The sequence below is a fragment of the Brassica napus genome, chromosome C8, assembly GCF_020379485.1.
Source record: "Brassica napus cultivar Da-Ae chromosome C8, Da-Ae, whole genome shotgun sequence".
Taxonomy (NCBI): Eukaryota; Viridiplantae; Streptophyta; class Magnoliopsida; order Brassicales; family Brassicaceae; genus Brassica; species Brassica napus.
The window spans coordinates 18273118-18287375 of NC_063451.1; the positions used below are offsets into that span (position 1 = coordinate 18273118).

The window sequence follows — 14258 nt, forward strand, 5'->3', positions numbered from 1 at the left end:
GGTAAGAATGGAAGAAGAGTTGTGGTAGGAGATAATAAAAAAAAAAGAAGAAGAATATATTTTTCTCTTTTATTAACCGGAGACAAGGGACAATATAGTAAATAATTACATAAATAATGGAGGTATTTTTTTTTTGGCTAGATATTTAATTATGGTTTGTTTTATAGCTATAGGGTCTAATTTCCAATAATATTAATAGATCGGGGTTTGAGTCTTTTAAGCTGTAAATATTTTGTCTTTTAAGCTGTAATATTGTTTTAAATCTAGTAAAAATTGAAGGACAAAAAAAAAGATTGGTCTTGAATCGATGGAGGTTGAAACTTTACAGGCTCTATTTTCATTCTTGCATACTTATTTTTATAGATCGATAAGAAAGCAACCTCCGGAAGTAAAGTTTGAGCTTTTCCCCGGGGACTCGAATTTCATTTTTCCGATTTGCCTCCGCCAAGCTGAATCCAAGGTATGATCTCCGATTCTCAATCCACTTTTCATTTCAACTGTTTCCATCATCCCCCAGAGCAGAGAAATTTTTTGGATCCTTAATACCCAAATCCAATTCAGGAATATATTGATGAAAACATAACCTGGGTCAAAATCAAAACTGGATCTTTAGTGTTTTCTCCAAATAAATCAATCTCAACTCTTGCCGTGAATAAAAGGGAAAGAAAGATTCAGTTATCTTTTTTTCTTTGTTATTACATGAAACCAGAGAGACAATGGGAGCTTTCGCATCTAGATTTTGGTTCATGATGTTCCCTGCAAAAGAGTACAAGATTGTCGTTGTCGGTTTGGACAACGCCGGTAAAACGACGACGCTTTATAAGCTTCACTTGGGTGAAGTTGTCACTACTCATCCTACCGTCGGAAGTAATGTCGAAGAGCTCGTTTACAAGAACATCCGCTTCGAGGTAACCCCCAAAGCTTTCAGAAGTTCTTGTTCGGACATTGTTTGGATTCTTACATAACTTCCGCTGTCTCTATGTGTGTGAATTGGATGCTCTGTTAGGTGTGGGATCTTGGTGGGCAAGATAGGCTGAGAACATCGTGGGCAACGTACTATAGAGGAACCAACGCTGTAATCGTGGTTATAGATAGCACTGACAGGGCCAGAATCTCTCTCATGAAAGATGAGCTGTTCAGATTACTGGGGCATGAGGATCTTCAGAACTCGGTGATACTCGTGTTTGCAAACAAACAGGACCTGAAAGACGCTATGAGCCCAGCTGAAATCACGGATGCGCTTAACCTTCATAGTATCAAGAACCATGATTGGCACATTCAAGCAAGCTGTGCAGTTACTGGTGAGGGATTGCATGATGGGCTTGGTTGGATTGCTCAGAAAGTTACTGATAAAACTCCAAAGTAAAAAAGAGGAAATGTTAGAAAATGAATCATATAACCTTTCCATTTTCTGTACTTCAATAATTATTGTTTTTACTACAATGTATCTATTCCACTCATCATATTATGAGAGTTATCTATTTGGTTTACTCTGATTGAATTGGACTCAAGAGACCAACTGCTGATCAATTCACTCTTCACAAAGATCTTACTGTATTCTCTTTCAGGAATTGCAATATCCACCGCTGGCATTTCAGTTTGTGTCTAAACCTCTTGAGTTGGCTCCAATGAAACAAGCTTATTAGGTTTCATTTTAGGGCTGCAGATCTTGGGCCGTGAAATTTAGGATAAAAATTAAGGTTGATTGGTTAGTTTTAAGGGATGCAGAGAAACATGTGGATGTCACGTCTAAAGCTAAAAACAAATTATTTAAACCGTTTGGGATGATTTTGCACATATGCCAACCAGAAAACGATATGTGACAGTCGCGTTATTAGTATTCGATCATACATACAAAAAACAATTGACGTCTCCGGGCATATTTTTTGTTTAATTATAAAATTCGATACTGAAAATTCAGGTCATGAAAAGATGAATCAGTGTTATTCGTATCGTTTTAGATTTTTGTTGGTCCCCTGCTGGTTTGCTACCTCTTATTGTGATTAATATTTTATTAAGCTTATGAGCTTATAATGCAGACGATAGGGTCAATTTTAGCGTAACTAACAATGCAACATACATGCATTTCCTTTTTGTTGGAATACCAGATTCAATGCAAGTCTCTCGTAAAATCTTTCCTAGCAATAGATGTTCTGATTATGATCTTTTGGCAGTAGTTATTCTTATAGATTATGATTTTTATATCTGACGTTCAAAACATTTAAACTTTTAACAATATTATTTTAAAATAATAACATTTTTAAACGATAATTTTTGCAACTAAAAACAGATTGTGGCTTTCAAATGATAAAACGATACCAATAGCTTTACTTTTAGAGCCATTTAGCTCTATATACATATATATGTGTATATATATGTTGGTAATTATAGGTAACTAACTATCAAATGGTGAATGAAAATGACGATCTTAACTTTAAGATGTGTTGACTATGTAATTTGTTTGTACTTCAATAAGCCACAATATATCTTTGTTTGGTCTTGTGTTATTAAAAATAGCTACAGTAATATTAATGAATGTGTATTTTAAGTACGTAGATAGATTATCCAAATTATAATAGTAATAGCCAGAAATAATTTTCTTACCAATATTATGATTGTATATTATAATCGGATGATACATCATGGGTTCAAATTGAATATTATAAGAAATGAAATAATATGTACGCGTGAATCTTAACTGGACATTAGAAAATTAACCTTGTGTTATGTACATGTTATTACAATAACTACGTGTACACCTTTTCCATGGCTTATATTTGTCATTTAGTATTGTATAACTACAACAATTTTAATGAATGTGTATTATAACCGGATAATATATCGATTATTCGGATTATAGTTCGCTCCAAGACAACAACATCATATATCGATAGAATGTGTACACAATAAACAAACAAGTGAAAATTTGGTTCATTGAATTACTAATCGATTCTAGCTGAAATTATCTATTGATACCAACAGGGGAGTAAACATATATCTAAGCAAGTGAATTTTGATGGCTTTAGCAATCCTCATAATACAACTATTACATTTAGATTGTTTGTCATTTTATCCAGATAATTTAATCCGTAATTAGTAAGATTCAAGCCAATATAGTATTTACGAGCCCATATTGCCCAGAACTCTATGCCCACATGGTTCCAAAAAATTTCAAAAGTCAGTAAATAGTATTTATTATATAACTGATACTACATTATATATGAAATGGTTATCCAAATAACTTAAACAATAACCGGTTTTGCCACAGACGAGCTGATAGCAATGATAAAGAAACCTCATGTCTGACCAAGCTTTGCGACGGAATTGGAAAGGATAGAGACGCTGCAGATATGCTTCCCGGATTTCAACATCATTCATGTTCCACGAGCGCACAATCAGATTTTAGATTTTTTAGCTAAGACTGCTAGATCTTTCTATAGGGAGTTACATTTTATTCGTTGATCTATTACGATCTGGTTACCCAAACTACTTCAAGTTTGAGTAATAGAATGGTCTTTTGACGTAAAACAAAAAACAAAAACCGGTTTTACAGTTTATCAGAGCATATTCCACCTCAGTTAAGCCATTATGCCAGACATTGAGGGACAAAGAAGCTAGATCCACCATTGTCATCACTAGATTTGGCATAAATCTGGTCCATTGTTGTAGTCTTACATTTATCCCTACGAAAAGTCTTTTCATCTAAAAGATTTTTGATTCTTTGATGTTACCGCTGCACCATCCTTGATGTCACCGCCGCACTATCCTCGATATGACCACCGCATCTCTTCAATTTGATTTGAATTGAAAGAAAATCTGAATCTTATAACTTTAAAAGTGAAAAACAAGATCTAAAAGAGGATTACCGGAAATAAAAGAACAAAATTCATCAAAATTGCAATATCACAACAATACAAAATGATATGAACCGCGAAAGAAATCAATGAAAATGAGAAAAATACAAAAAATAATAGAATACAGGAAAAGAAAAATAAATAAATAAATAAGGAAATAGTTTCCGATTAAATCTATTAGCCACATACAGTGTTCGTGTTCTAAAATACGGTTGATACACCTGTATATACAGTGTCTATACGTTGTATAGTAGTACAATGTACTATTTTTTAGTATACGGTAGATTAATACGGTGATAGTTTGAAAAAGCGCAAATACGCGTATATACATCATTTATACAACGTTTATATGCTCACCACTTATGCACTGCACTTAGAAAGAAAAATTAATAAAATGGAAAATTAAATAAAGGAAAACTCTTACTTAACAGTTCTCTCGTATAGATAACATGATTAGGTTTGCGTGCTAGTTAAGCAGACAATCAATTATGTTGGATAATTCCAATTAACTTGAGGAGCAAGTTAACTCATTAAAGTGAAGTTTGATGGGTTAAGAAAAAAGGAAAACATATCGAGCTTAGGAATGTTTTCATATTATTATTAAGAAAATATGTAATTTCGTCTTGTATAAAGAGTTCTCATGGAGAGATGTTCCATCAAGAAAAACATATTGAGAGGTTTAGTTTTGAGAGAGTTTTTAAATCTAATAAGAAGTGCATGTTCTTATAATCTTTGTGTTAGTGCAACTTTAATTGGTATCAGAGCAGTTGACAAGAAATCTGCAAGAAGACCAAAATACCCTTTAGTAGGAACGGGATACATCGAGTTAGGATTGGGAAGTGTGTGTGGCAGATATCAAGTCAAAAGATCCTGGAAGTCAGTTGTGATACACAAGATGAGTGTGATCCTTAGTTTGAGGGGGAGAATGTGAGATATCAAACTAAGTCCCACATTGGAGAATTAGACAAGGAGTGTCTAATATATAAAGATATGTCCAACTCTAATTAGTATAAGACCTTTTGGGATGGAGTCCAAAAGTAAATCCATGCGGACCAACCTCTACGGCTCAAAGTGGACAATATCGTACTAATCAAACAATATAGAGTTGGAAATGGATTTAATAAATTCCAACAATTGGTATCAGAGCCAGGTTGACGAGAAACCTGCAAGAAGACCAAAATACCCTTCGAGAGATGAATGGGTACTCTTAGAGTTAAGAATGGGAGGTGTGTGTGGCAGAGATCAAGTCAAAAGATCCTGGAAGCCAGTTGTGAGACATGAGATGAGTGTGATCCTTAGTTTGAGGGGGAGAATGTGAGATATCAAACTAAGTCTCACATTGGAGAATTAGACAAAGAATGTCTAATATATAAAAAGATGTCCAACTCTAATTAGAACGAGATCTTTTGGGAAGGAAACCAAAAGTAAATCCATGAGGGCTTGACTAAGGGCCAAAATGGACAATATTGTACTAATCAAACAATATAGAGTTGGACATGGATTTCATAAATCCCAACAATTGGTATCAGAGCTCCAGGTTTCGAAGATCGTTTACAAGAGGAGTTGTAACTCGATCAAAACATGGGAGACAATAACAATTCTCAAGGACGTGATAAAGGTCTTGAGATAAAGAAGGACATACGATATCCGATGCTATCATCGACCAACTACACCGTATGGTCGATGCGAATGAAAGTGATGCTTTGTTTATACGAAGTTTTGGATACGATTGATCCAGGGAGTAACGATGCAAAGAAGAACAATACACTACAAGAAAACAGCGGTATTCTGACGGACATTCCGAAGGAAAATGAAATCCTCGAAATATCCCGAGGAAATTCCGAGGAAACACAAAATTTGGTTTCAACGGAATTTCCTCGGAATATACCGAGGGAATTCCGAGGAAATACTAATCCGTCAGAATATTCTTATGGAATACCGAGGAAAAACGTATTCCTCGGAAAAAACCGATGAATTCCGAGGATATATTATAGCCGTTAGAGAGCCGTTGGGGGATTTTTAAAATTCCGAGGAAATTCCGACGAACTAGCTGTTTGCGTCGAAATTCCGTCAGAATTTCCTCGGTTTGTCGGCAGGATTTCAACTATAAATACAAGCACCCCTCTTCCTCTTCATTCACTCCATATCTTCATCTTCCCTCTTACTCTCTTTACACACGAATTTGATTCATAAAAAACATGTCTTCTTCAAATTATTTTCGTTCTTGGATCGATCAACCTCATTTGGATCCGAACACGAGATTTCTTACGGAAGAATACCAATGAGGTATAACCGAATTCATGGGGTTAGTTCACCGACAACCGGAAGCAAAAACATGTATGTTAAGATGTCCTTGCTCTAATTGTAAAAATAGAAAGGTTATTAAAGAGTGGGATGTTTGGACTCATCTATATTTGAGTGGGTTTACACGAAGTTACAAAATTTGGTATCATCATGGGAAAACTGATTATGAACATGGTAGTACTAGCGAACCTCAGCCAGTGGTTAGATTAGAAGAACCAATTAGAACGGATGTAGATTATGGTGTAGGTACTGAGCAGATGGTAAATGATCATTTTAGAGGGGAAGATTTACCCAATGCACAAGCTAGGAGATTTTATGATATGTTGGATGCTGGAAAGCAACCATTGTACGAAGGTTGCAGAGATGGTCATTCAGCTTTATCATCTGCTACAAGATTGATGGGGATTAAAACAGATTATAATTTGGCTGAAGACTGTGTGGATGCGATTGCTGATTTTGTAAAAGGTATTCTACCCGAGGATAATGTAGCTCCTGGTTCATACTACGAGGTTCAGAAACTCGTAGCTGGTCTTGGTTTATCGTATCAGGTAATAGATGTATGCAGCGACAACTACATGATTTATTGGAGGGCGGATGAACAGCGGGTTACATGCAACTTTTGTGGAAAGCCTCGTTATAAAGATACGAGTGGAAGAGTTCCAGTGCCATATAAAAGGATGTGGTATTTGCCTTTGACGAAAAGGTTGCAGAGGTTGTATCTGTCTGAACGCACAGCGCAACCAATGAGATGGCATGCGGAGCACTCAACAGATGGTGAGATCAGACATCCTTCAGATGCAAAAGCGTGGAAGCATTTCCAATCAAAGTATCCCGACTTTGCGTATGAGAGAAGAAATGTCTACCTTGGATTATGTACTGATGGTTTCAGCCCGTTTGGCAAGATGGAAGACAGTATTCTCTATGGCCCGTCATTCTTACACCATACAACCTACCCCAAAACTTGTGCTTGCAACGAGAGTTTTTGTTTCTCTCGATTCTCGTTCCCGGACCAGAGCATCCTAAGAGATCACTTGATGTGTTTCTTCAGCCACTAATATATGAGTTGCAACAACTATGGGCTCAAGGTGCTGAAACATACGATGTTTCGTGTAAAGAAAACTTTCAAATGCGGGCAGTACTAATGTGGACAATAAGTGATTTTCCAGCATATGGTATTTTATCTGGATGGACAACGCATGGAAGGCTATCATGTCCATATTGTCAAGATAACACTGATGTTTTCCAACTAAAACACGGAAGGAAAACGTGTTGGTTTGACTGTCACAGGAGATTCCTACCACCTGATCATCCATATCGTAGGAGTAGGAATTTGTTTACGAAGAACAAGAGGGTGTTTGACAGTCCACCTCCGGAAATTTGTGGGAAAGATTTGAAGATACAACTAAGAGATTTTGGTGCAGAAAGGACGCCAGACGTCGGTGGACATGAGCGTTTTCCGGTAGATGCTGTTGGAGACCTACATAACTGGCACAAAAAAGTATTTTCTTGGATCTGCCATACTGGGAGGATCATCTGCTAAGGCATAATTTAGATGTCATGCATATTGAGAAGAAATTTTTTGACAATCTCATGAACACGATCCTTAATGTTCAAGGTAAAACAAATGATAATTTGAAGTCAAGACTGGATTTAGTCGATATATGTGCTCGTTCAGAACTTCATGTTGATGAGAATGGTAGGGCTCCTTTTCCCATATACCGACTTGATGCAGAGGGAAAAGATGCGTTCTTTGATTGGATTTCAAACGATGTGGAATTTCCAGACGGTTACGCATCAAATTTGCATAACTGTATCGACAGAAAGGAAGGAAAGTTTACTGGCCTGAAAAGCCACGATTGCCATGTAATGATGCAGTGCCTCCTTCCGTTTGTCTACAAGGAAATATTACCACGAAATGTTCATGAAGCAATTGCAGGGATAAGTGGTTTCTTCCGCGATTTATGCACGAGATCAGTGACTCTTGAAGGTATTGAAAATTTGAAGACTAACATAGCCGTGATTCAGTGCAACCTTGAGAAGATATTTCCTCCCTCATTTTTTGATGTTATGGAGCATCTTGTTATTCACCTGGCAAGAGAATTGGAACTTGGTGGTCCTGTGCAGTATAGATGGATGTATCTGTATGAGCGGTATATGTTCCATTTGAAGAAGATGGTGAAAAATTTAAGTAGGGTGGAAGGTTCTATAGTCGCACAGATGATCAATGAAGAAACTTCAAACTTTGTCGAGTACTACTTTCCAGCAGAAGTTCAGACCAAAAACAGAAGACCTGCTCGGCATGATGATAGAGGCGATTGCTCTAATCTTTCAATCTGTCCCGGAGGCGCTAATACTTCAGATTGGAGAACATGATACATCGAAGAATATTTGGGAAGCTATCAAATCTCGTAAGGTGTTGATCGTGTGAGAGAAGCGAGGTTACATACTTTGATGTCTGAGTTCGACAAACTGAAGATGGAAGACACAGACACAGACACGGTAGATGACTACGTAAAAAATCTTTCAGGCTTAGCATCGAGAGCAACCGCGTTAGGAGAGATAATGGAAGCATCGAAGATGGTAAATAAGTTTCTGAAGGGACTTCCAAGAAAAAAGTTCATTCACATCGTAGCTTTGTTAAAACAAGTGTTGGATCTAAATTCAACGGGGTTCAAAGATATTGTTGGGAGATTGAAGGCTTTCGAAGAACGCGTAAAAGACGAAACCCAAGATGAAGATCAATCGAAGCTAATGTTTGTGAAGAATGATACGCAAGGTCGTGGAAGCCATAACAACTTGCGAGGAAGAGACAAAGGTTATGGTGGAAGAGGAAGAGGACGAGGAAGGTCTAATGGTTCTGATGGTCATCACAAAGGAGGACAAGCTTCGGACAAGACCAAGAAGGACTACTCTAAAGTTAAATGTTGGAGATGGGACAAGATGGGGCACTTCGTGTCACAATGCTCTACACTACCAAGAGAAGAAGCTAACCTAACGAAAACACAAGAAGCAGATGCATTATATATGCATGAAGAGTATTCCTCAACGAAGAGAAAGTGTTTCCTAAGAGGTTTGACGAATGCGATGGAAATACGAGTATATGGTACCTTGAAAATGGTGCAAGTAACCATATGACATGCAAGAGAGAGTTCTTCTCAAACCTAGATGAAAGCATCAAATGCAAAGTCAAATTCGGTGATGGATCAAACGTCGAGATTGTTGGGAAGGGTTCGATCACGTTCATCGGAAAAACAGGGGAGAGAAGAGCACTCAAAGACATCTACTACATTCCTAGTCTAAAACACAATATCATAAGTGTTGGACAAGCAACCGAGATGGATTGTGAGGTTAATATGAAAGAAGACTTACTGATGCTGAAAGATCCTCGTGGAAGTCTATTAGTACAAGTCGCAAGGCAACCAAACCAATTGTACAAGACGCCAATGGAGGTTGCATATCCGAAGTGTCTTCAAATACAAGAAACTGATGTTACATGGACGTGGCATGCATGGCTAGGACATGTGAACTTTGGAGTCATGAAGAATATGGTAGGGATGCCTCAGGTGATACACGAGAAAGATGTGTGCAGCGCCTGCTTGGTTGGGAAGCAAACTCGGAAGTCTTTCCCGCCTAAAGCAATGTATCGAGCATCACACGCATTGGAGTTGGTACATGGTGACTTATGTGCTCCGATATCACCATCAACACCAACAAACAATAGATATGTATTGTCTTAATTTATGATTACTCAAGATATATGTGGACGATGATGCTAAGAGAGAAGAGTGAAGCGTTCGATCGGTTCAAAAAGTTCAAGGAGTAAGTGGAGAATCAAACAAAGCTAAAACTCAAGACTTTTCGCACCGATAGAGGATGAGAGTTCACATCTTCTGAGTTCATTCGTTTTTGTGAAGAAAACGGTGTAACTAGACATCTCACCGCATCGTATACACCGAAACAAAACGGTGTGGTCGAGAGAAGAAATAGAACACTAATGGAGATGACTAAAAGTTCGATGAAAGCTATGAAGATTCCTAATCACCTATGGGGAGACGCAGTACGTCATTCAACTTATCTCATCAACTGCATTGCTACGAAGGCATTGGAGAATAAAACTCCATACGAAGCTTATTTGTTAGGAAACCAAACATTGAGCATCTCAGGATCTTCGGCTGCATCGCTTTTGCAAAGATCAATGCTCCACATCTCAAAAAGCTCGATGATCGATCAAGGATGGTGATCAATCTCGGGATGTGGCCTGGTTCAAAAGCTTATAGGCTCTATGATCCTGTCACGAAGAAGGTAGTTGTTAGTAGAGATGTAATCTTTGACGAGAAGAAAAGTTGGGATTGGTCTACACTATCAACAATCGTGGACGAAGAACCAGGATCATTCAAGCTTTCTCATATCGATGTTACAGAAGAAGGAGATAGTGATGAGCATCAAGATCACCAACACCACGAGGAGCAAAACAATAACGAAGAAGAAGAAGATGTAGACACAGGTGAACAAGAGCAAGTAGCAGAGAACAACGATGCAAACCAAGACCAGCATGTAACATCGAGATATGGCCATAACATCAGAAAACCAAAGCGGTTCGATGATTACATCATCTCTGAAGTTGAACGTGGCAAACTCTTGCTCACCATAGATGGTGAACCAGAAAGTTACATCGAAGCTGCAATGATACAAGCTTGGATCAATGCAATGAAGGCAGAGATTGAATCTAACATCAAAAACAAGACCTGGAAGCTCGTCAAGAAGCTGGCAGGTGTGAAACCGATAGGTTTGAAGTGGATCTATAAGATCAAGAGGAATGCAGATGGAACGGTGATCAAATACAAAGCAAGGCTAGTTGCAAAAGGCTACGTGCAAGAACAAGGCATAGACTTCGACGAAGTGTTTGCACCAGTTGCTCTAAGAGCTTGGAACATCAAACTCGACAGTGTTCTCAAGGAGAGCTTGGAACATCAAACTCGACAGTGTTCTCAAGGAGATGTAGTTCACGAAGTGCACCAAGGAACATGCGGTATATCAAAAGAAAGAGAAGGGGGAGCTTCTGATCATAGCTATATACGTCGATGACTTGTTTGTAATAGGGACTTCGCTCAACGTTATCAAGCAATTCAAAGATGATATGTCAAGAAGATTTGATATGTCAGACCTCGGGAAGCTTACATACTATCTTGGTATAGAAGTAACCCAAGGAGCTGATGGCATTCGAATCAAGCAAGGAGGATATGCACAAGGTATACTTGTCAAGACGAAGATGGAGTCATGTAACTATACTCACGTTCCGATGCACACGAGTTTGAAAATATCAAAGGCAAAGGAGGAGCCTGAGATTGATGCAACATCGTATCGAAGCACCATAGGATGCTTAAGGTATCTTCTTCAGACACGACCGGACTTGGCATTTTCGGTTGGTGTATTAAGCAGATATATGCAGAGTCCAAGAGAGAGTCATGGAGAAGCAGTGAAGCATCTATACTCACGTTCCGATGCAACATCGTATCGAAGAAATGCGATGCACCTATTAACGGTTTGCGCAAGTTCATCGGAGTTCAGAAAAACAACATACCTAAGATTCAAGTTGGAATTAAGGGGGAGAATGTTGGATAATTTCAATTAACTTGAGGAGCAAGTTAACTCATTAAAGTGAAGTTTGATGGGTTAAGAAGAAAGGAAAACATATCGAGCTTAGGAATGTTTCCATATTATTATTAGGAAAAGATGTAGTTTTGTCCTGTATAAAGAGTTCTCATGGAGAGATGTTCCATCAAGAGAAACACATTAAGAGGTTTAGTTTTGAGAGAATTTCTAAATCTAATAAGAAGCGCAAGTTATTATAATCTTCGTGTTTATAATCTTCGTGTGTATGTAACTTTAAAATTCATCATAAAGATACCAAGTCATCTATGCCTTCCTCTATCGCTAGCAGTACTGATCGTTAGTTTCATTTTCCTCTTAAAATATCCCCAAGTCTGATGGTGATTTGGTAACAGAGAGTGATTTGATTCTACAAGATGGAGACGAAGAATGTGAGGATTTGAGTTAAAAGTTTGTTAAAGTGATTTGGTCAAAGATCGTGAATCTTTCATTTTAATGTGTTTTATGTTTAAACTTTTAAGTATTTGTTTTATAATTACAATATTGAATCTCTTGACTTCATCCATACCATTTTATGTTTTTTTTTCTTCAATATTTGATCTATTTAATTATGTTTGCTATATATTGTATTTTTAATATAACTTATATAATTATTTTATTTATAATTATAGTATTTATTTAGAATATGTCTATCGTATATATATATATATATCCGTATATACATCTAAACGCTATACAATAATCAATCCAGCTAGCGTATAGCGTAGTTTAGAACAGTGGCCACAGATATGCAGTTTTTACGCTAAAATAAAGGTAAAAATATCAGTAATTTAAGAGAGCGGTAACGAAACTGTAGTTTTTCCGTATATTTAATTTTATTCCTTTGTATGATTGCAATTTTCTTATTTTTTAAATGATATTAGTATTCATTTTCCAGAAAATGAGTATATTATTAATATATTACTCGACGCTAAAAATAATAATTAATTTACTTTTTAACAAAACTTCTGAGAACTTTTTCTGCTAAAGGGTTTGCTGATTTTGAGAACTAAAATCTTGTCCCATGACGAAAATAAATTTTCATATAAAACGGCATGGCTTGGTCTAAGACTTTCAATGTTTTTTGTCTCCCATTTATCGAGCCATTACAGCTGTCGACACCACAACGTAGTGTATATATGTCAACATATACAACCTTTTCAGTAGTAGTTTTTTATGTTCAAAATAATTGTTAGTCGGTAACTATGGGTCCGATTGGTAATTGGTGTAGCTTTAAAATTTTTGATGTAGAAAAAAATCTGTAGATTTTTTGCTGTGTCTTTAGATTTTAGTGCTGTAGAATTTTATAGAAAGCACTAAAAAATTGCTTTGAATATTTGGCTCTGCAGAGCACTTGTACAGCTGTAGGTTATTTCAAGAGCTGTGGTTTCAAAAAAAAATTTAAAGCTTGATTGCTCTGAATTTGGTGCTGTAGAAATAAATAGGGCTATGGACAACACCTACAACAGCTACCAATCACCCCCTATACCTTCTGTAAAAGACTAGCGACTAGGTGGACCAGAGGTTAGACGAGGCTTAAACATTAACAAATTGTTAATTTAATGTAAATACATTACATTTACATAAGATATTTTAATTTTTGAATTTAATAATAAAATTATTTTGATGAATTGTCAAAATTAGATATACAAAAAAAAATTATAAATTTTTACTAACATTATTGATTAATTTAATGGATATAAACTAATTTCTTTCGATTTAAACTGATTTTAACCAATTTTAATCGATTTGAACAGTTTAAACCAATTTGAATCGTATAAAAAGGACTTTCGGAAAATCATTTTAGCCTAAACCAATTTTTAGAACCATGGTTTTTGGGAAATCAAAAAAACTTTCTTTGCGTTGAACAAAAAAAAAACTCTTTCGATTATTTTGGTAATTTTTTTTAAGATGGCTGATCCTGAAATTTAAGAAATTATAAACGTTTACTATAAATTTAATAGTATAAGAACTATAGATTTATATATTTTAACTCTTTAAATACAATATACTCCTTCCATGGTCAGATGACACAAATTTTGGCTGCTCTTTTTCTTTTCTCTATATTATGTTCGTTTGAAGCCTCAGTATAATTCATCCTGGAGTCGAACTATATGCATCTACCCAATTGATCTTGGTCGTGTGTTCTCCTTTGTAATGTGTCTTTGGTAATATATATTTTTTGGTTAAAAAAATGGTAGTTTCACCTCTTTGCCGGGAACTCAATCATTGTAAATAGTATCTTCCACCGTGAATTGAACATGAGTGGCGGTAGTTACAACTGTAACCCCTTTACCACTAGGCCAACTCAACGTTGGTAATATATATTTTTAACTTAAAACAAAACAAAATGTCTAATAGAGTAAACTTAGACCAGCAAATGAGAGTTGAAGCTTGGAGAGTTTTATGAGCTTAGTGAGTCTAATCACTTAGATCCAATAACAACACATC

The 14258-nt window shown here is 36.5% G+C and overlaps 1 protein-coding gene across 1 annotated transcript; it reads left to right on the top strand.

The window, feature by feature from the left end:
• Positions 1-234: 234 nt before the first annotated feature.
• LOC106413716 (ADP-ribosylation factor-like protein 5) lies at positions 235-1490 on the top strand. Its single transcript, XM_013854463.3, has 3 exons — positions 235-460; positions 710-908; positions 1007-1490. Exons 2-3 carry the CDS (start codon positions 717-719, stop codon positions 1364-1366), a joined length of 552 nt encoding a protein of 183 aa, XP_013709917.2. The 5' UTR covers positions 235-460; positions 710-716; the 3' UTR covers positions 1367-1490.
• The last annotated feature ends 12768 nt before the right edge of the window (positions 1491-14258 follow it).